General features: G+C 32.3%; 1 protein-coding gene across 1 annotated transcript; it reads left to right on the forward strand.

Moving 5' to 3' along the window:
* Positions 1–963: 963 nt before the first annotated feature.
* On the forward strand, positions 964–8,902 carry LOC149960390 (uncharacterized). Its single transcript, XM_090170530.1, has 7 exons — positions 964–1,068; positions 1,125–1,225; positions 1,718–1,772; positions 3,103–3,427; positions 4,775–4,883; positions 8,568–8,727; positions 8,795–8,902. The coding sequence occupies exons 1-7, from the start codon at positions 1,018–1,020 to the stop codon at positions 8,900–8,902; spliced, it is 909 nt and encodes a 302-aa protein (XP_090026656.1). The 5' UTR covers positions 964–1,017.
* Positions 8,903–19,351: the final 10,449 nt, after the last annotated feature.

The raw sequence follows: 19,351 nt of genomic DNA on the forward strand, positions 1-19,351 counted from the left end.
ACTTCTTTGAGAAACTTCACGTTTTCATTCGAAAAAACATCATTAGTTGAAATTAGTAATCATTTCCTTACTGCACGCATAAAAAATTAAACAATTTTTTGGTGCGGCGTACGGTATTTTTTTAATAGTGAGAGAAATTTCGGTCGATAATTGATATATGAGTCAGGAAATAAAGGTTTTGTTATGGTTATTTCAACCATTAAAAAACCAGGCCACAGTCGGTCGATTCAAACATTTTAGACGCTAGCAAGTTTATGAATAATAAGCAAATTTTCCCTAAATTATTAAAAATGAAACACCAAGTGCTCGCAAAATAAACAGTCAGTGGTATGATCGAAGTTTTTAATGTTTGTATATTTAACATTTGACGTTTCAAAGTATATTTTCGGAGATACGATTTTATCTTCTTAAAAAATTATGGTTAACAAAAAAATGTTCAGCCAGAGTTACAACCGAAAGAACTATATCGTACAATTCTAAAAAATAATTAAATAATTTAACTTTTTTCAAATTTTAATATAGTTTATATTATAAAGTATTAATCAAACATTTAATTATATAAACGCTTGAAAATGACTAAACAAAGACTCAACAATAAAGTTGAGTTAGATGACTTATACGTTTATTGATTAACACTTTGCGTTCAATAGATATAGCTTTACACGTTGCTACTTCGCATCACATGGAGTGTATAAAGTTTTGCGATGTATTTTAAATTTCCAATTGTTTTTATTAATTCGCAATGGAAACTGCCTTGTTTTTCCCAAAGTCAACATAAGCAATATTCACTTAAGCAGTAAAACTGTACAAAATTCTAAAATCATTTAATAACAAATATAATTTAACTAACTCACAAATCCTTATTTCGGCCTAATGGCATGATCTAATCGTATCGATTAAATTTCAGAAACTTTCTTGAAACTCATATTTTAATCGAGTACATATATTAATTATTTTGTTATTATTCTCAAATTGCCGTCGACCTAGAAAGTTTAACAACAAGGAAAACTTTTTCCAATGAATATAACTAATCAGATTATAATAAAATTCATTCCACCGTTTCGTTTGGTAAGTAGAACACGATCTCAGATAGTTAATGATGATTAAAATTGAATTTTAATTAGGGTGGATTAGGAAGATACGATATTTTGAAAAATGCTCCCTTGTTTTTGTGGCCACCGGAAAAAATATTTCGTTATGTTCTTCGAAATTTACACCAAGCGAGGTAAAAACATAAGTGATGTTCCGCATATTTTATTTTTTATTATAAATTTATTTTTCATGAAGTTTTATTTGGGTTAGTGCTTTTTGGTTGGTTGGTCACCAGTGGGTGATATTCATTGTTTTGTATATGCAACAATATCTCTAAATATAAAGCACAACAATTAAACTTTCGTTATTTGCAGCGTTTAAAACTGTCATTTTGGTCACAGCTTCTAAAAAATTATTCTTCTTAGTTGTATTTCATAGCTTTTTTGAAAATAGTCTTTTTTAGGCTCAAATTAAACATTATTTCGCCATATAATTGAATCGTATTGTATTTTTTAAATATTTATCAATATTCAACTGTTTGAAAAACGTACAACTCTCATAATTCCGAAATAAATTTACCTAAAAATTAATTAATTTTAAATATATACAATTTTTTGTAAATAGGATTTTTACTAATTGAAGTTTCTTGAAGCACGTTAAATTAAAATATTTTTAATGGTTTTAGATTGGTACATGTATTTAGTCCTTTCGTTAATGGAAAAAGTGCTTTATTGCGAGGAGTATGTATTCAATTTAGTTTCTTTAATCGCAATCACAAAACTTAAAATAGTTATTTTTTAACGCTTTCTTATAAACCATTATTGAATATATTCAATACATCAGCAGCCAATTTAGTGCCATTCTTAAGTTAATAAAGCATACGAAATCTTAGAAACATTTGTCCGCTTAAGAGCTGATTGTAGTTATTAATTTTTGTCCATTATTAGAAGAATATAAATACCCATTATATTTTGACCCAAATAAGGGTGTAAGGTCTTTTGTCAAAAATTTTATCTTATTGAGAAAGTCACCACACAGAAAATTCATGGTTTTTAAAAAGTCTATTATGTATGAAATTATGTGATTTCCATTAACGCTGTGATTATTTAGAAAGCAATGTACAATTAAATCCAAAACAATTATAGAAATAGATAAAATTATTTATGATTCTTACAAAGCTGCCATTTGGTGCAGTTTATAAAATAACATTCCAGTGAGCATTTTAAATATAAAGCAACGATAAACAGAATTTCAAAACGGAGGAAAGCGATCGACTATCGGAATTTTTGACGGGCGCTCAAGGCAAAAGGTATTGGATTAAAACTGAACTGCCTTGCCAAGTTGTGAATAATTTTTCCATTATTTGTTGATCGATAGCTGCAATATTGGGCAAAACTGCTTTAGACCAGATATACATTTATGGTCTATTTTGCGGTTAAGCTAAAATACGTAGTGTATCGTTGAGAACAAAATCAGCAAATCATTTCTTTGTTTAGAAACTGTGAGATAAATATGGATATCTTGAACCTTAATAGTTAACAACCAAAATTAATTGAATTGGTTTTTTAATTAACTTAAAAATAAATCCTGAAAAGATTCAAATGGATTTATAATTAACCTGCATATTTATGAAAAAGTTAACCGCAAGTTTCCAAGTTAAAAATTAGAATGCAGATTACTTTTACTCAATCTGGGTTAATTTGGGCTAGCGTGACAACAGCAGGGATCAGTTCTTGTACCAAATTAATTTTATATGATGATCAGGTTGGGTTTTATTTTAAGACAAATCGATTAAGAAGTCATAAGTAATCTAACGATAAATCGATTTTCCAACAAATCTCACTAAACCCTTTCTGTTTTAGCACGTAATTTTATTTTTCAGATATTTAATATTTCGTTGGCAATTAGATTTTATTTTCAAAACGCATTGGTAAGAACGCCAATACAGATAGCCTTCGGATAATCACGTTTCAACGAATTAACGTTAGCCGTATAAAGATATATGAAATTATGTGCTTCTGCTTTTACACGTTCCTACGACACAAGAAAACTAACGAGATATTTTGTTAGATAGTGGATGTAGCCAGTGACGAAAGTAGAGACTCTGAGTTGTCGGTAGAGGTTGGGATCATGCATGTCAGCCTTCCTTACTTTTCGCAAGGATATCGAATCTTGAGTTGCTTGGACGGTGAGGGCCTTAACGATCAAGTCTTACTGCCCGATCAGGCTCTCGGCGAAATCATTTGGCAGTTCCTACTGCTCTCTTATTTGGTAATATCCTTGGTCACGGCGTTTTTTTTCAAAGGCTTTGGAACCAGTTGTAGATCACTGAGTGTTCTGCTTCGAAATGTCGTCGACAGTCTCTGGTTTTTCTACTCACACCTTCTCTTAAATGGTAATTATTTCATAATTTCCATCAAATTAAAACCATAAGTTATTTATTAGTAAATGTTCAGAGAATGGCTCGAGGCTCTCTGGGACATTCTGGAAATAATAAAAAGTCGGATTTGCTTATTGAAAATAATTATAGACTGTACTACTTAAAAATATTGTTAAATAATGAATAATTTAAACGAAATTACTTTCCAAAAATTTAAATAATGGAATTTAAGTACCTCTCTACGAAATGATTTGATTTTTTCCGAAATATATTTTTACGCTTAGAAATAATTAAAGATGTTCATTTCTAAAGACTATTTTGAATCTTTATTAGTTTTTAAATAAATACCACCAATATTCATTAATAATTCAAGGAACAATCTTTATCTGACATAACATTACAAACCGTCTCTAAATTTTAACTTAACTAGTACCAACACCGACCAAAGGCTGGTCAGACTATCGATTCGACAATTTCTTAGACAATGTTAAAAATAATATATCGTTATTCGCAACGAAAAAAAATGGACACTATTACATAGAATAAATTAACATTTAAGTAAAACCAAATAGTATAGTTCTGAATTCTTAGTTTTGCCAAGCTTTTGAAAAAGGACTAGAGTACTTAATTATCATTTTAATAACTAAAACCTTTTAAAGAACCAAACATATTAATTTTGCACAATAAATTTTTGAGTTAGAAGACCGACTATAGTTTCAGCTTTTGTTACCCTGATTGTTTCTTAAGCGAAACTATATTCGGTCTCCGATTATTAAGATAAAGTTGTGCATAATAAATAACATTGATCTTTTTTAAAAAGTTCTTTTTATTAAATATGCTCAACTAGCTTTAAAAAAGTTCTAATCTTTTAGGTGTCACAAATCTATAATATATTTAGAATTTCCAAAAAATATTTGGAAGGCTTCTAATGGATGATCTTAGAAAGATTTAATATTCTCCAAGTTATCTGACCCTGGAATTTGCTTTTCCAAATAGTCTTAATGCCAACCCGTGATAAAACATCGTTTCACAAATCTCCCACCTCACATCCGTATTCACTTATATATTTGAATATTGGTTTTATAAGAGGTTTTGTATTTTGGTGCAATACCTAATATGTCGAAATCCTTCCTCTCGTTTCACTTACCTAAATCATGATTTTTTTATCATTTAAATCGTAACCTTTACTAATCAATACATTTTTGGGTAAAGAAATATATTTTACTTTTCTAAACAAATAGAACATTAAATGAAATCACCACAGCTGACACCAAAAATCTTAAATATCCATTTAGAGTGGTGCAAAATAGAAAAAGTAATTTATCTGAAGATAAAGTATATTTCATTTTACAATGTTTTTAGCTGGCAACGAATGGAATACGAAACCTGCTTTTAGGATGCTTCTAACCGTTTGGTTATTTGGCGCTTCATTTCTTCTAACCAAAGCTTATCAAGCGAACATGAATGGCGAGTTAGTAACGGCTAAAATTAATTTAATCAATTCAATTTCTGATGTGCTAATAAGAAAGGATATACTTGATATATACGAAGACAACTACGGGTACCGATCTTTCAACTTAACGGTAAAACCCTTTTCTATTACCAGAAGCATAATAAATAATATTTAAGAAAAGTTTTGTCTCCCTTAAAAAAATACATTGAGTATGGTACATTAATTAAGCTTCTATTCTTTTTGACACACGTTTCAGAAACTAAATGCATCAAGTAATTATAAGAAAACATAAAATAATTGGTGAATACCAAAATATCGCTTATGAGGTGAAGCTATTTAGACCTGTGGTAAATTTTGAACAGTGATGGGATGTAGATATTGGCAGATAAGTGGTAAAATATCTCCGTTTGAAACAAACGACAAGCAATTACGTGTTTTTCAAAATACTCCAAACTCTAAAGTCCTCCTGGATGTTGACAGAAACGATAATAAAGAAATTATTAATAAATTTAGAACAAATGCACCACCTGGAGAAGATCAAATATCTCCAAAGCTAATAAAACTCGTCAACGACTATATTACGGATTCTTTGGCTTATTAAACAATCCTGACTTTTACATCTGGTATATATCTCAATGCATTAAAGAAAAAATATGGCCCTATTACCGTACGGTCAGTTTCCACCAAAATCTTTGACAGTTGTTGCTACTCCCGCCTTTCTCGTTTTTATACGTAATATAATATTTACTCCAAAATCAATTTGGCTTTCTAAAACAAAAAGAGTTAAATTTGCAGTCAATAGAGTTTAATAATCGATAACCTTGACGATAGAAAATATTTAATTGACGTATAATTAGACATTAGACAAGCGTTTGAACTCGTTACACCCGATGTATTACTAAATAAACTATAAACTTGGTATTAGAGGTCCTCCACATAATAAAAATCAGTTAGGCCAATACCCAAAGCACCGCCTTAGGCCCAATTCATCTAGCGACTTGTAAAGCTTTTAAACAGGTGGCCGGGTTACAATGCCTAGGAGGGTGGCTAGCCCTTCATTCCAAACGAGCCTTAAGCTCCCTACACTAGCGTTTACCGTTAACCTCAACAAGTTTCTTATGGGAAGAAGAAACCAGAGGGCGAAGAACTTGCCAACTCAACGCAGAAGGAGTACTCCCGAATTTTACCCCAGTGCCACAAGTTGGGATCGAACCTGGCTCTTCTTGCTGCGAGTCGAAAGCGCTAACTAGTCTGCCATCTCACGAGTCGAAAGCGCTAACTAGTCTGCCATCTCACCTCAGCTTACCACTCCACCATAATTGAATTTACAGGGTGTCTCAATTTACTCGATCAGGCCATTTTTCTCAAAATGTATTTTTGCTAGCGTTCTGAAATTTTCAGGGTTTATTTGTTAGGTATGGAAGGCTTTGGTTCGGTTGAAAAAGAATTATTTTTCACTGAGTTTGGAGGTCGGGGGAAAAACAAACAATAGCCTTTAACGTAAACAATCGTACATAAGCACAACACACGTGTACATTTATTTTAGAGAACTTATGCTTTCAGCTATGTTGTTAATAATCAGATCTGCAAAAAGTTATTGTTAAAGAAAATTATTACGTTCAACACCTAATAAGACAAAGTAGACAAAGACCGCGTCTTCCATTTCGACGTGGTTACGAGTAAGATCATCAAACCAAGATTTGTAGACCAAATATTACGCTCATTTTTCTTTTGTTGTTTTTTAACGTGAAATATCAATTGTCCGAGTAGTATTTAAAGCGTTTACATTTCAAAGCTAAAACATTATCTCAGCTTGGCCGATTGTTGTCCAGTATGCCTCTTTACACTCGAGATCAGCGCGCTTATATGCTAGAATTATTTTACGGAGAAGGTCGTCGTAATGCTACTCTGGTAAGTCAGTTATTTAGACGAAGATTTCCCAATTGCAGACCAAATCATACGACGGTTCTCAGAGTGGTCCGCGACTTCGACAACTGGGGTAATATCAATCTTAGGTTTCGTGGTCGTGGTCTCCAGGACATCGACATGGAAAACACCATACTTGCCTACTTCGTCGCCTATCCTCGAGCGAGCGTCAGGACTGCCAGCTTTGACTTAGGGTTGGATCGAAACTACATTTGAAGAACACTCAAAAGACACCATTTTCATCCTTATCGAGCGACACTTCACCAAGGACTGCATGACGGTGATAGACAGCGCCGAATCGACTTCTGCAATTGGTTTTGCCTCATGGCTGACGCACACCAGGATTTTCACGATCAACTACTGATGTCTGACGAATGTTAATTCGGAAGAGATGGGCCTTTCAACAGTCAAAACTAACATATGTGGGACTACGAGAATCCACACTGGGGATTTCCTCACCGCCACCAAGTGCAGTTTCACTTAAATGTTTGGGCTGGTCTGTTAGGTGACAGAATTATTGGCCCGTTCTTCCTGCCAAATCGTCTGAACGGTCAAAACTACTTGGAGTTCCTTCAAAATGAAATATCCATCGTGTTGGACGACATTCCTCTGGCTGAGTACAGACGCATCTGGTTCCAACCAGATGGGGTGCCACCTCACCAATATCGTGACGTGGTTGCATATCTAAACGACGAGTTTCCTGGAAGATGGATCGGAAGAACTGGTCCTGTTCGTTGGCCTGCAAGATCCCCTGATCTACCCGTACAAAAATCGTGTATGGAAAATCTATAGAAATATATAGAGGTTTATAGAAAGGCTATGGGACACTATAGGAATAACTTTTTCTATACAATTTTCGAAGAAAATACCACTTACTTTTTTTGGGAAAAAATTTATGGTTTTAAAAACTTCAAATATCTATAGATATTCCCAAAGTACTGTTTAAGTTTTCGAGCTATCCCATCAAGCCCTTACAAAAATATGTCTATTGAAAACCCGAGTTTTATATCTATAAATTTTCTGTGGTTTTTAATGGTTTTTCTTTGGCTTTTTAATAGATTTTCTTTAGCTATTTGAGTCAATTTACTGTAACCAAAGTTCATTTTGAGTTTTATCTCTATAGTTTTCCTTGGTTTTTAATACTTTTCCTAGGTTATTTTAATGGTTTATCTTTGACTTTTTAGTAGATTTTATTTCGATATTTGAGTTAATTTCTGAACCTTTTATTAAAGTTATTTATATAGTTTTACCAAATGTTTTTAAAAAACTTCACTGGTAATTATAGTTCAATTTTTATAGAATTTACTCTGTTTTTTGTTTTTAAAACACCAGTTTTTCACTGGTATATAGTGTATTTTCTGTAGAATTGGTCGTTTTTTAAACAGCAATTATTCATTTGTAAAATTAGTAGAATTTCAACACGATTTACCAATGGTTTGTTTTTAGAAAACAGCATAAGTAACCGGTTAGCGGTTTCCAGATTTGGCTTGTTGAAATACACATTGCATAAACTGTATGAGCATGATCCTTTAAACACATTATTCGCCTACTTACATGTATCACAACTAACGGAAGAAACGATAATTAATAGCAAAGACCAGTGACTTATTATGTTGCAGACAGTGTAATGCTTTTCAAGAAAATACCCTCAACTTTACGAAATTAAGCAGCTTGTCGTGTATCAAAAAAAAGGTGCATTTAATTTACTATGCACAGTGTTACCGGTCATAGCGTATAAACAGTCTCTGATTACAAGTTTTCGGTCTCTACCGAAAGATATGATATCCAAGTCTCAAGGCCGCATTCGGAATATATGGTGTCAAGATCTCCGTTGGAAGATTGGGTCACTTGGGTCTCTAAATCGCCGCCGGAACAACTACTCTCCAGGTCTTTGCTGAAATATCTGATCTCCGGGTATTCAGATCTCCGTCGGAAGGTCTGGCCACTAGGTCTACGTCGGTAGGTCTCGTCTCCAGGTCTCCGATGGAAAGTGTGTTCTGCAGGTCTCTGCCGGAAAGTCTGGTTGCCAGGAAGATCATCTTCTGATGGTTTCTGATATCTTATTTCCACTTTGTTCTGGTAACAAGTCTCCGATCTTTCGTCTTAACTGAAAGTCTTGGTTTCCGGTTTTTCAATAATTGTTTTTCTAAGTGAAATTTAATTTAATATTTGAAACCGTTTCGATTACTAATAGACTTTGGATCTTCTTAAAAATCCAACCGGTGAAGGAGATTGTTCAGGCCTAATATTTCATATGAAATGTGGATGCCACGGTTCGCCACATATGACGTAATTTTTTTTTTTTTTTGCATTTTACCGTTTGCATAAATTGAATCATTTGTTATGAATATTTATATCTCGAGCTGAACGTTAGCTTCTCAGTCTTTTGGCTACGATCAAAGTGTAGTATCTGTTTTCTATATACTCTCAATTAGGTTCACTCGTATGTTATTTGTTGTGGCATCTACCCAAGTTAATCTAAGTTGATCTGAGCTCCTCTGCAAGCTTTTAAGAGAGTTTTCGTAAAAGTATATTATAATATTCAAAAATTCTATAACACACTCCAAAATAATTCTATAAATAAAGATATAAGAACTCTAATAAAATTCGAAAGTTATACTATAGATATTCTATACAGTTTTTCTATAAAAAAAACCTTTAGTGTTCTAAGATATTGTTAGGAACATCTTTCGATGGGTTATAATGTTTTCTGAAATAACATTCGGTAAATTCTATAGATTTCCTACTATAATTAACAGATAAAAATTTGTTTTCTAAAACACAAATAAGCCTTTTCTATAGAAATTCCACTATTTAAAATTGAAAAATTTATATTTAAAAAAAAAAACACAATCGGTAAATACAATAGAAATTTCACTATATTTACAGTGCAAAAGTGTTTGTTTCCTCAGAAACCAATCAGATAATTCTATAGAGAAAATTTTAAAAGGTTTTTTTTACAGAAAATTGACCCAAATTTCTAAAGAAAACCCATTGAAAAACCAAGGAAAAGCTATAGAGATAAAATCTGGGTTTTCTATAGACATATTTTTGTACGGGTAACACCACTCGACTTTTTTCTTTGGGGATTCGGAAAGGACTACGTATACCAAACACCTGTGACGAGCGTTGAAGACTTACGACAAAGAATCATCGAAGCATGTCGCCGGGTGACTCTAGAAATGGTTCGGGGAGCATTTCGCAATATGCAACATCGTGCATATTTGTGCATTGCATCAGTAGGTGGCATTTTTGAAAACATTTTGAAGAAGTCATTAAAAAACGTTTGTCACTTGGGCTAATTATTATTTGTTTATTTTTCGAAATCTTATAACTGAAATGCATGTTACCTACAAATCGTTAAAGGCTATTGCCTGCTAGTACAAGTTGTTTTTTTCCCCGACCTCCAAACTCAGTGAAAAATAGGTCTTTTTCAACCGAACCAAAATTATTTTTACACTTTCGACTATGCCCTACAACTTTTCTATTGAAACATTTTGCGGGACACCTACTTGTGAAAAAATAAATTTTCCAAAACGGCACAAAATCGTTCGATGTTTCTGAAATTTAGTAACTTAAGCGTTCCATACCTAACAAATAAACCCTGAAAATTTCAGAACCCTAACATAAATACATTTTGAGAAAAATGGCCTGATCGAGCAAATTTAGACACCCTGTATTACATTCGGGGTGCCCCAGGGTTCAATATTGTCATCAATAGTAATTAATCTATTTGTTATCAATAAATTCCATAATGATGAAAACCACTTTCTATCATTTTACGCGGATGAATCCCTTCTTCTACACTGCGATAACAATCTTTAATTTTCAATTAACAACATGGTAAAATGCATGGTTGGCTCAAAATAATGCCCTAGAACATATCCTAAATAAAACAGTAGATTATGTTTCAGAATAATAATTAAATATTACCGATTATATAAATATCGCAATCATTAATAACCCAATCAATAAAGTAAAATCTTTAAATATCAGGGAGATTGGTTTGATGAAAACCTCTGGTGGAATACACATATTGATAAAATTGCGCATAAAATATTTTATTTATTTAAAATATTTAAAATTTAATATATTTATACTATTAATAAAAATCGCAATATCTGTAGTAAAAACCATTAGCGATTTCCACTGGGGGATTTCGGGCGCTCCGGGAGCGCTCGTGATGAGATTTCGCCCTCCACTGGGAAATCGAGAGCAGCTCGTGACGAGATCCGTGTCTTCCACTGGCAATTTCGCTCTCACAGCGAGCGCTCTGAGAGCGAAAATTTTAATCCGAGAAATTCGACGGATCGACAGATTTCGAGCGGTTTTCGTAATTTTTTAAAATGGCGGAACAAGATAGGACAATAAATATTCCGGCTGCTTATTTGTTTATAGAATCGTCTTTGGATAGTTCCGACGAAGAAATAAAGGCAATTCTTTTAAGGCAAACGCCGGAAATAGTATAAAGGCCTAAAATAATAAGATATATAGAGTATGAGGTATATTCGTACTCCGAAAATAAAGTAAGTTCTCCTTTACGCCTAGGCTTAACCATGGATGATTAATAAAGTTTATCGAATACAATATTACTGTCCGCCATTATTTTCCGCGTATTTCACTGGAAAATGCTCGCCCCGAGAGTTGCTCTTAAAACGAGATTGTATTTCACTGGGAGACTCGCTCGACCGCGATCCTTGGAAATCTCGACACGAGCTGTGACGTCGAAATCGATTTCGGGGCGCTCTCGGAGCTTCCCAGTGGAAATCGCTATAAGTTTACAGCTATATTACGCATTAATCTACCCTTGGAATATGTTCGATATCTCATTATGGGGACAAACTCCTGATTCGGACTAACAGCTTTAAATAATCTAGTGTTAATATTAATCACGATATTCTTGAAATTTGGAGAACTTGGTAAACTAGTGTTTTACACTTTTTCGTCGGTTTTGACTGGTACAAAATATCATAATCGTTAGAATTGATAAACGTTTGAGGTTTAACCGTGTCGTTGAAATTGCTTTTTTCTTGATTATCGGCATGGTTTTTGGCATTGACGACTCATTTCGGATTGCACCTTTCTGACGTTTCAACAAAAGCTTCTCTTTTACTGTTTTTGTAGCTTTAAAGTCACGATTAACATCGTCTCATTTTCCTTAATTGAAAATTTACCGAAAAGTTATTGTTCTTTATAAAGGTGCACTTGGTACAAAACGGTTAAACTAACGTCTCTGGCCTCTGAGACAAAAGACCTGTAAATTTTCACAAGACTGAAATCTCGTAAACCAGCGGAGGACAATACCTAACCTAACCTAACCTAAATAAACACTCACACAGCACTCAATTTCACATATCGGACACACATAATCCCACGAGATGATTGGAGCCATCTAGTCTATTCCACGTTAACTCCCCAAATGGTTTTACCATGGCTCAAATTAATATGGTCGAAAAATGCATATTTCATTAGTATTAATAAATAAATCAATAGTAATTATGTCAAATTTCCACCCACTTAACATTAGTTATTTCTATAGTTTAGGCAACAAACATTTTAAACAAATAAATTTAATTCATTTTCTTCAATTAAAAAAGAATAATAACTTACGGTGTTAAAATAAACAAATTTTGTAAATTTAAAAAAATCGGTTTTTCTTTTTGTAAATCAAGAAAAAAACCAAATAGTGTATTTGTAAAGCGACTCTCCCTAAATTATCTTGATATTTTAATAAATGTCACCTTTTCACATCTTTGTATTTAGTGGTTTGTACGTTACCCACCGAAACCCATCGGTTTTTACACACAATCCTAAGGATTTGTGTGTATTAGTCTCACGTACAGTGTAGCCGTTGCCGCCGATAGCGCCGTGTCACGCATACCTCTTCAACGGTTATAACTAGATTTGTCAATGATATCTCTTTCGAAAGTACATATATTGCCATTGATAGCCTTTCATAAAGTTTTCAAATCGGAGCCCAAGAAGTTGGGCATTTGCCCAATTTACTATTTTCGGAGATTTCGCTTTATGTGGTAGATATAAAAACTTGTTGAGGTTAACGGTAATAGTTAGTGTAGGGAGCTGTTGGCTCGATCGTGTGGCATGCAGGGCTTGCCACCACCCTCCTACGCATTGTAACCCGGCCACCTGAATTAAAGGCTTCAAAAGTCGCTTGATGACTTAGGCCTAAGGTGGTGCCTTGGGTATTAGCCTAGCTGATTATTATTATTTATTATTATTATTATTATATTTTCATTAAAATTAAGTCCGATAACGTTTAAAAAACATTTATTGGATAGGTTAGGATTCAGTCGACCTACAACTTCGGTTATATCAGTAAATATTAAATTTAAGTATAGTTTTCGGGGTAATTTACGGGACCCCAATTTTCGTGTTTTTATATTTTCGCCTAAAAATCTACATACAGTTGCTTAATTTAAGTCCGATTATCATGAAAGTTATATTTTTGAATAGCTGTGGTTTACATATAACCTAGAATTGTAAAAACGTTCCTTAAATTTAATTCTAAGTAAGGTTTTTTGGGCAGCGTATACGGACCCTCGCAATTTCCAACATTGTAAATCCGCGTGTTTATAGAGGTCTACGCGCCCTCTGGCTGTTTATAAAGTCCGTACAGATTGGCCTTAATATGTTATGGTAAGTTAATAAGTAATTCAACATTAATTCAAGGTGTTAAAATAAAATAAAACAACCACTTTTGCATAGTAATTTTTTTTAAACATGTTATTTAAAAATGTTGGTCACGACTAGTTTCGCTGCCGTTCGGTAGCATCATCAGGTGTGAAGTGAGATAAGCGAAACTCGTTACAATTTCCACAATGTGGCTAAAAAATTATTTGGACCTTCGTGACGATTGAAAATTAAATTGTTTTTTTTTAAAGTCTAAAATTTCTAGAGATTCTCTGAGGTTGAGTTTAACATAGTTATCGATTTTACATATTATTTTACTTTCATCAAATAGTATAGAATGGCAAGGTTTATTTTTTATATGTTCAGCTAAAGCAGAGGAATAGGTTTTATTATTTTTTACATCATTTTTATGTTCGTTAAGTCGGAATTTAAAATTGCGCTTTGTTTGGCCAACATAAGGACCCTTACATGTACATGGAATTTTGTAAACACCGTAGCTTTCAGTGATAGGGATTTTGTCTTTTTTGGGGCTATAGTGTTACTAATTTTATTGCATGGTTTAAAAACAGGTTTAATTTTGCATTTACTTACAAGGAGACGACCCGAGGTGGTTCTCACCGATTTTGTTCAAAGTTGGGAGATTGTTAGACCTAGATGTAACATGAAACCAGTTAAAGGGAAAAATTACGCTGGGCTTCCGTTTTGCCATGGCAAAAAAAAATGTTTTTGACAACATAAAATGAGAAAAAGTCTATGTAAAATAACATGCAAAACTTCAATAAATCCAAAAAAAAATATTTTAAAAAAATTAAAAAAATAGTAAATTTTACATTTTTGGATTACTTTGGACAAATAGGGGGAATAAAAACCATTTTGGGTGAACTCGAGCTAATTTGAATAAATAGGTCGAAATTTTAGGTATAATACAAAATATTTGTAAAACTTATGTCGTGATAACTGCCATATATTTTCGCCGATAAATCTCAAAATTTCTACATTACATGATGTAAACAGATTTTTTGATTTCGATAGAAAAACGACGCCATTTTATAAAATGGCCGATACAAATATAAATCATGGTGCAAAGTTAGGTAATTTGTATCCGATTAACCTGAGATTTTCTACGTTACATTATCTGCCCAAATGAATTCGTACTATAGATTTTAATAGAAATCCGACACCATTTTGGAAAATGGAGGATATCAATAAAACTCATCATGCGATAAGTTCCGTAAATATTCGTCGATTAATCAGAAATTTTCTACGTTTCATTATCTGCCCTAGCTAATTAGACCTATGGGTTTTCCAATAATAATCCGACGCCATTTTGCAATATGGTGGATATATAACTTATGATGCGATAACTGCCGAAATTATTTGTCGATTTACGTGAAATTTTCAACAATACATTATCTGACCGAATAAATAAGCCCCTTACACTGTGATAGAAATCTGACGCCATTTTACAAAATGGCAGATTTCAATATCTCATAATGCGATAACTGCCGAAATTATTTGTCCATTAATTTGAAATCTGCCGTTTGCAAAATAGCGCATAACAATGTATCTCTTAATTGTTATTAGAAAAATTATCGGAAAATTTATTTAAAATGGGTATATTTCGGAAAATTCAAATAATATTGGATAAGTTCTTATATCATTGGGTTAACTGAAATAATTAAGGTTCATTTTACATTAAATTTGGAAAGGAATAATTTAAGTAAATACTTATTATTTGGGTAAAATGGAATTACATTAAATTAGTTCAAATTACATTGTCGACATTCATATAAATTGGGAAAAATACAAACTAAGAAACTATATTTGGTGTTTTTAATAATATTGAGTAATTTCAAATAATTTTGATTACATTGGAACAATTTTGAATAAATTCCAATAATATTTGGTTAATTGAAATAATAGTATTGTGTATATTTATATAACATTGGTAAATTGAAATAATATTGTGTATATTTGAATATATTGAGAAAATTCCAATAATATTGTGCAATTCACATAATTTTGTTTACAGTCTATTAATTTTCACTAAATCCAATTTATAAAGTGTAAGTTCATTTACCATTGGGCGAATTATAATAATTTTGGTAAGTTTATATGATAATATATTATTTGGTTAAAATAAATATCGGAAAAATGTATATTATATTTTGTAAATAGACGCGTAAAGAAATCAGCTATTAAATTTTTGCAACGATTTTCCTAGGGAATTGTGGGAAGGAGAAGATAAAGTGATTGGCTATTTCAGGGGTCTACACATAACCTTACTACTCTTTAATGAAATTAGTAAATATATAGACGAATATTCCGCCTCCTATAGGTGAGACTTTAACCCTACTCTTTTGCTGTAGTGAAGTCCAAACGTAAAAATATTTTTAATTAGTTCTACCTTTCCTTGGCGCATAACTGATTTTGACCATGTTTGGACATATTGGCATATAATCTCCCGAATTACCAATAATTTCCCAAGTAACCAATAATTTCCTTAGTTACCAATAATTTCCCGAGTTACCAATAATTTCCAGAATAACAAATTATTTCCCAAATTACAACTATTTTCTGATTTACCAAAAATTTCCCGAATTACCAATAATTCTACAATGCCAATTGAACTAATTTAATAATATTTCAATTTACCCAAATTATGCCTAAAGATGAATTTAACCATAATTATTTTCTATTAATTCAATGAGATAAGAACTTACCCAATATTATTGGATTTTGCCGAAATGTATTAAAATTTGGCCATTTTATAACAATACGGAATTTATCGCACCAAGGGATACATTGATATTTTGAAAAACGGCGTATTTCTCTCAAAATAAATAGGACTAATTTACTCGGTCAGAAATAGAAAATTTGAGAATAGTTGACATGTAATTACGGATCTTCTCAGACATGCGCCATTTTGCAAAATGGCTTCGGAATTATTTCAAAATAGAAAGGACTTATTTATTCGATCATTTAATGAAACAGAAAAATTCCGATTTATCGTCGAATAATTACGGAACTTATATGACCGTGAGACATTTTGACATCCACCATTTTTCAAAATGGCCTCGAATTATATTAAAATTATCTTTAATATGTAATGTAAAGTAGAAAATTTCAAGTAATTGGACAAATTATTTTGGCAGTTATCGCATTATGATATCTGCCATTTTGTAAAATAGCGTCAGATTTCTATCACAGTGTAAGGGGCTTATTTATTGGGTCAGATAATGTAATGTTGAAAATTTCACGTAAATCGACAAATAATTTCGGCAGTTATCGCATCATAAGTTATATTTATATTCACCATATTTCAAAATGGCGTCGGATTATTATTGGAAAACCCATAGGTCTAATTAGCTCGGGCAGATTATAATAAAATGGCGTCGTTTTTCTATCGAAATCTAAAATTCTGTTTACATCGTTCAGATAACGTAACGTAGAAAATCTCAGGTTAATCGGATACAACTTACTGCACCATGATTTATATTTGTATCCGCCATTTTCCAAAATGGTGTCGGATTTCTATTAAAATCTATAGTACGAATTCATTTGGGCAGAAAATCTCAGGTTAATCGGATACAAATTACCTAACTTATTGCACCATGATTTATATTTGTATCCGCCATTTTATAAAATGGCGTAGTTTTTCTATCGAAATCTAAAAATCCGTCTACATCGTCCAGATAATGTAATGTAGAAATTTTAAGATTTATCGGCGAAAATATATGACAGTTATCACGACATAAGTTTTACAAATATTTTGTATTATACCTAAAATTTCGACCTATTTATTCAAATTATCTCGAGTTCACCCAAAATGGTTTTTATTCCCCTTATTTGTCCAAAGTAATCCAAAAATGTAACATTTAGTATTTTTTAATTTTTTTTAAATAATTTTTTTTTGATTTATTGAAGTTTTGCACAGGGGGGGGGGGACCCTTCGAATTTATCATTTTCGCATGTTATTTTACATAGACTTTTTCTCATTTTATGTTGTCAAAAACATTTTTGGTTGCCATGGCAAATCGGAAGCCCAGCGTAATTTTTCCCTTTAACTGGTTTCATGTTACATCTAGGTCTAACAATCCCCCAACTTCGAACAAAATCGGTGAGAACCACCTCGGGTCGTCTGCTCGTTAGTGTATTGCCTACTTTTTCAGATATATTTTTTATGTAAGGAATAACTGTATATTTTTTTTTCATTTGGAATATTAGTGTTTCCTAAAGCTTTTATAAAATTTATTTCGTTATCTAGTGAGACTTGGTCAGATGAGATCTTAAAGGCTCTATATATGTATGAGTGGAAAGCTGTTGTTTTTTGACATTGGGGATGATTGGAGTTAGCGTGTGGGGGTAGAGACACTGAGAATGGTTTTCTATATGCTGATGTGGAGATTTGATTATTATGTTTGGAGATTAGAACGTCGAAGAACTTAATTTTGTCGTTCGCTTTTAATTCCACTCATACATATATAGAGCCTTTAAGATCTCATCAGACCAAATCTCACTAGATAACGAAATAAATTTTATAAAAGCTATAGGAAACGATAGAGGATACAACGAAACCATAATTAACCGGTATTTCGAAAGTTAAAAGCAGACATTTAATAAATAAAAACACTAATATTCCATATAAAAAAGTAAAAATTTTTACAGTTATTCCTTGCATAAAAAATTTAAATGAAAAATAAAAAGAAAAATAGGAAATTATTTTCAAGGTGTTGTCCACGGGCTATGGCTTTGATTTGAAAAATAATTGTTGTCTCGATCACCAATGATCTAAATTCGTATTTACTAAAACCGAACAGTTCTGTGCTTTGTTATTAAAAAAACGAAATTTCATAACTTACGACATAAAAAAACAAAGGTTAGGATAAACATGTTGTTGGTAGTGAACAGTATGGTTTTACCCGTATTAACTTTTGCTACAATGTTCACTCCATAAATAACATTAGGGTTAAAATTTTAGTTTACCAGCTGAATTGTTTGTTTAATATCTTTTGAAATACTACAGCGATTTTAAATCTGTAAAGATATTTGGATTCCGTGCAACAAGGCGCGTATAATGAAACATGCCTGGGGAGTTATGAGAAGTTGACTTCGAGAGGTGTGACCACTTTCAGTTTCATTCGTTACCGCAAATTTATATAAATATTTGTATGCTCACGATGTTGTTCTTTCTAAAAAGCGATCACTGAAATTTCTAGCTAGTACTACACAAAAATGGCAACAAAACCTAAACGACCCGGAACTTTTGTCCGGGACTGTACATGTAAGGGTGCTAATATTGGCCAAACAAAGCGCAATTTTAAATTCCGACTAACCGAACATAAAAATCAGTTAAAAAATAAGAAAACGCATTCATCTGCTTTAGATTAACATAGAAAAAATAACCCTTGCCATTCTGAACTATTTGATGAAAGTAAAACAATATGTAAAATCGATAACTATGTAAAACTTAACCTCAGAGAATCTCTAGAAATTTAAGACCATAAAAAAACCAATTTAATTTTCAATCGTCACGAAGGTCCAAATAATTTTTTGCCACATTGTTGAAATTGTAACGAGTTTCGCTTATCTCACTTCACACCTGATGATGCTACCGAACGGCAGCGAAACTAGTCATGACCAACATTTTTAAATAAAATGTTTAATAAAATTACTTTTCAAAAGTGGTTGTTTTTATTTTATTTTAATATCTTAATGCATAGGGTTAGTCAAACCTCACCATTAATTCAAGGGGCGAATTCCGTAAACGCGCGAACCAAAAAATCCGGTTTCTTTATAAAGGCATATTTCAATAATACGCAGAAATTTCAGCTTAAAAAAATTCTAGTTTCTTATTCAGACTTAACTGTGCAAAATTTGGGGGAGTTCACGTGGAATGAGCAATAAAC

The sequence above is a fragment of the Leiobunum rupestre genome, chromosome 1, assembly GCF_980474605.1.
Source record: "Leiobunum rupestre chromosome 1, qqLeiRupe1.1.hap1, whole genome shotgun sequence".
Lineage (NCBI taxonomy): Eukaryota > Metazoa > Arthropoda > Arachnida > Opiliones > Sclerosomatidae > Leiobunum > Leiobunum rupestre.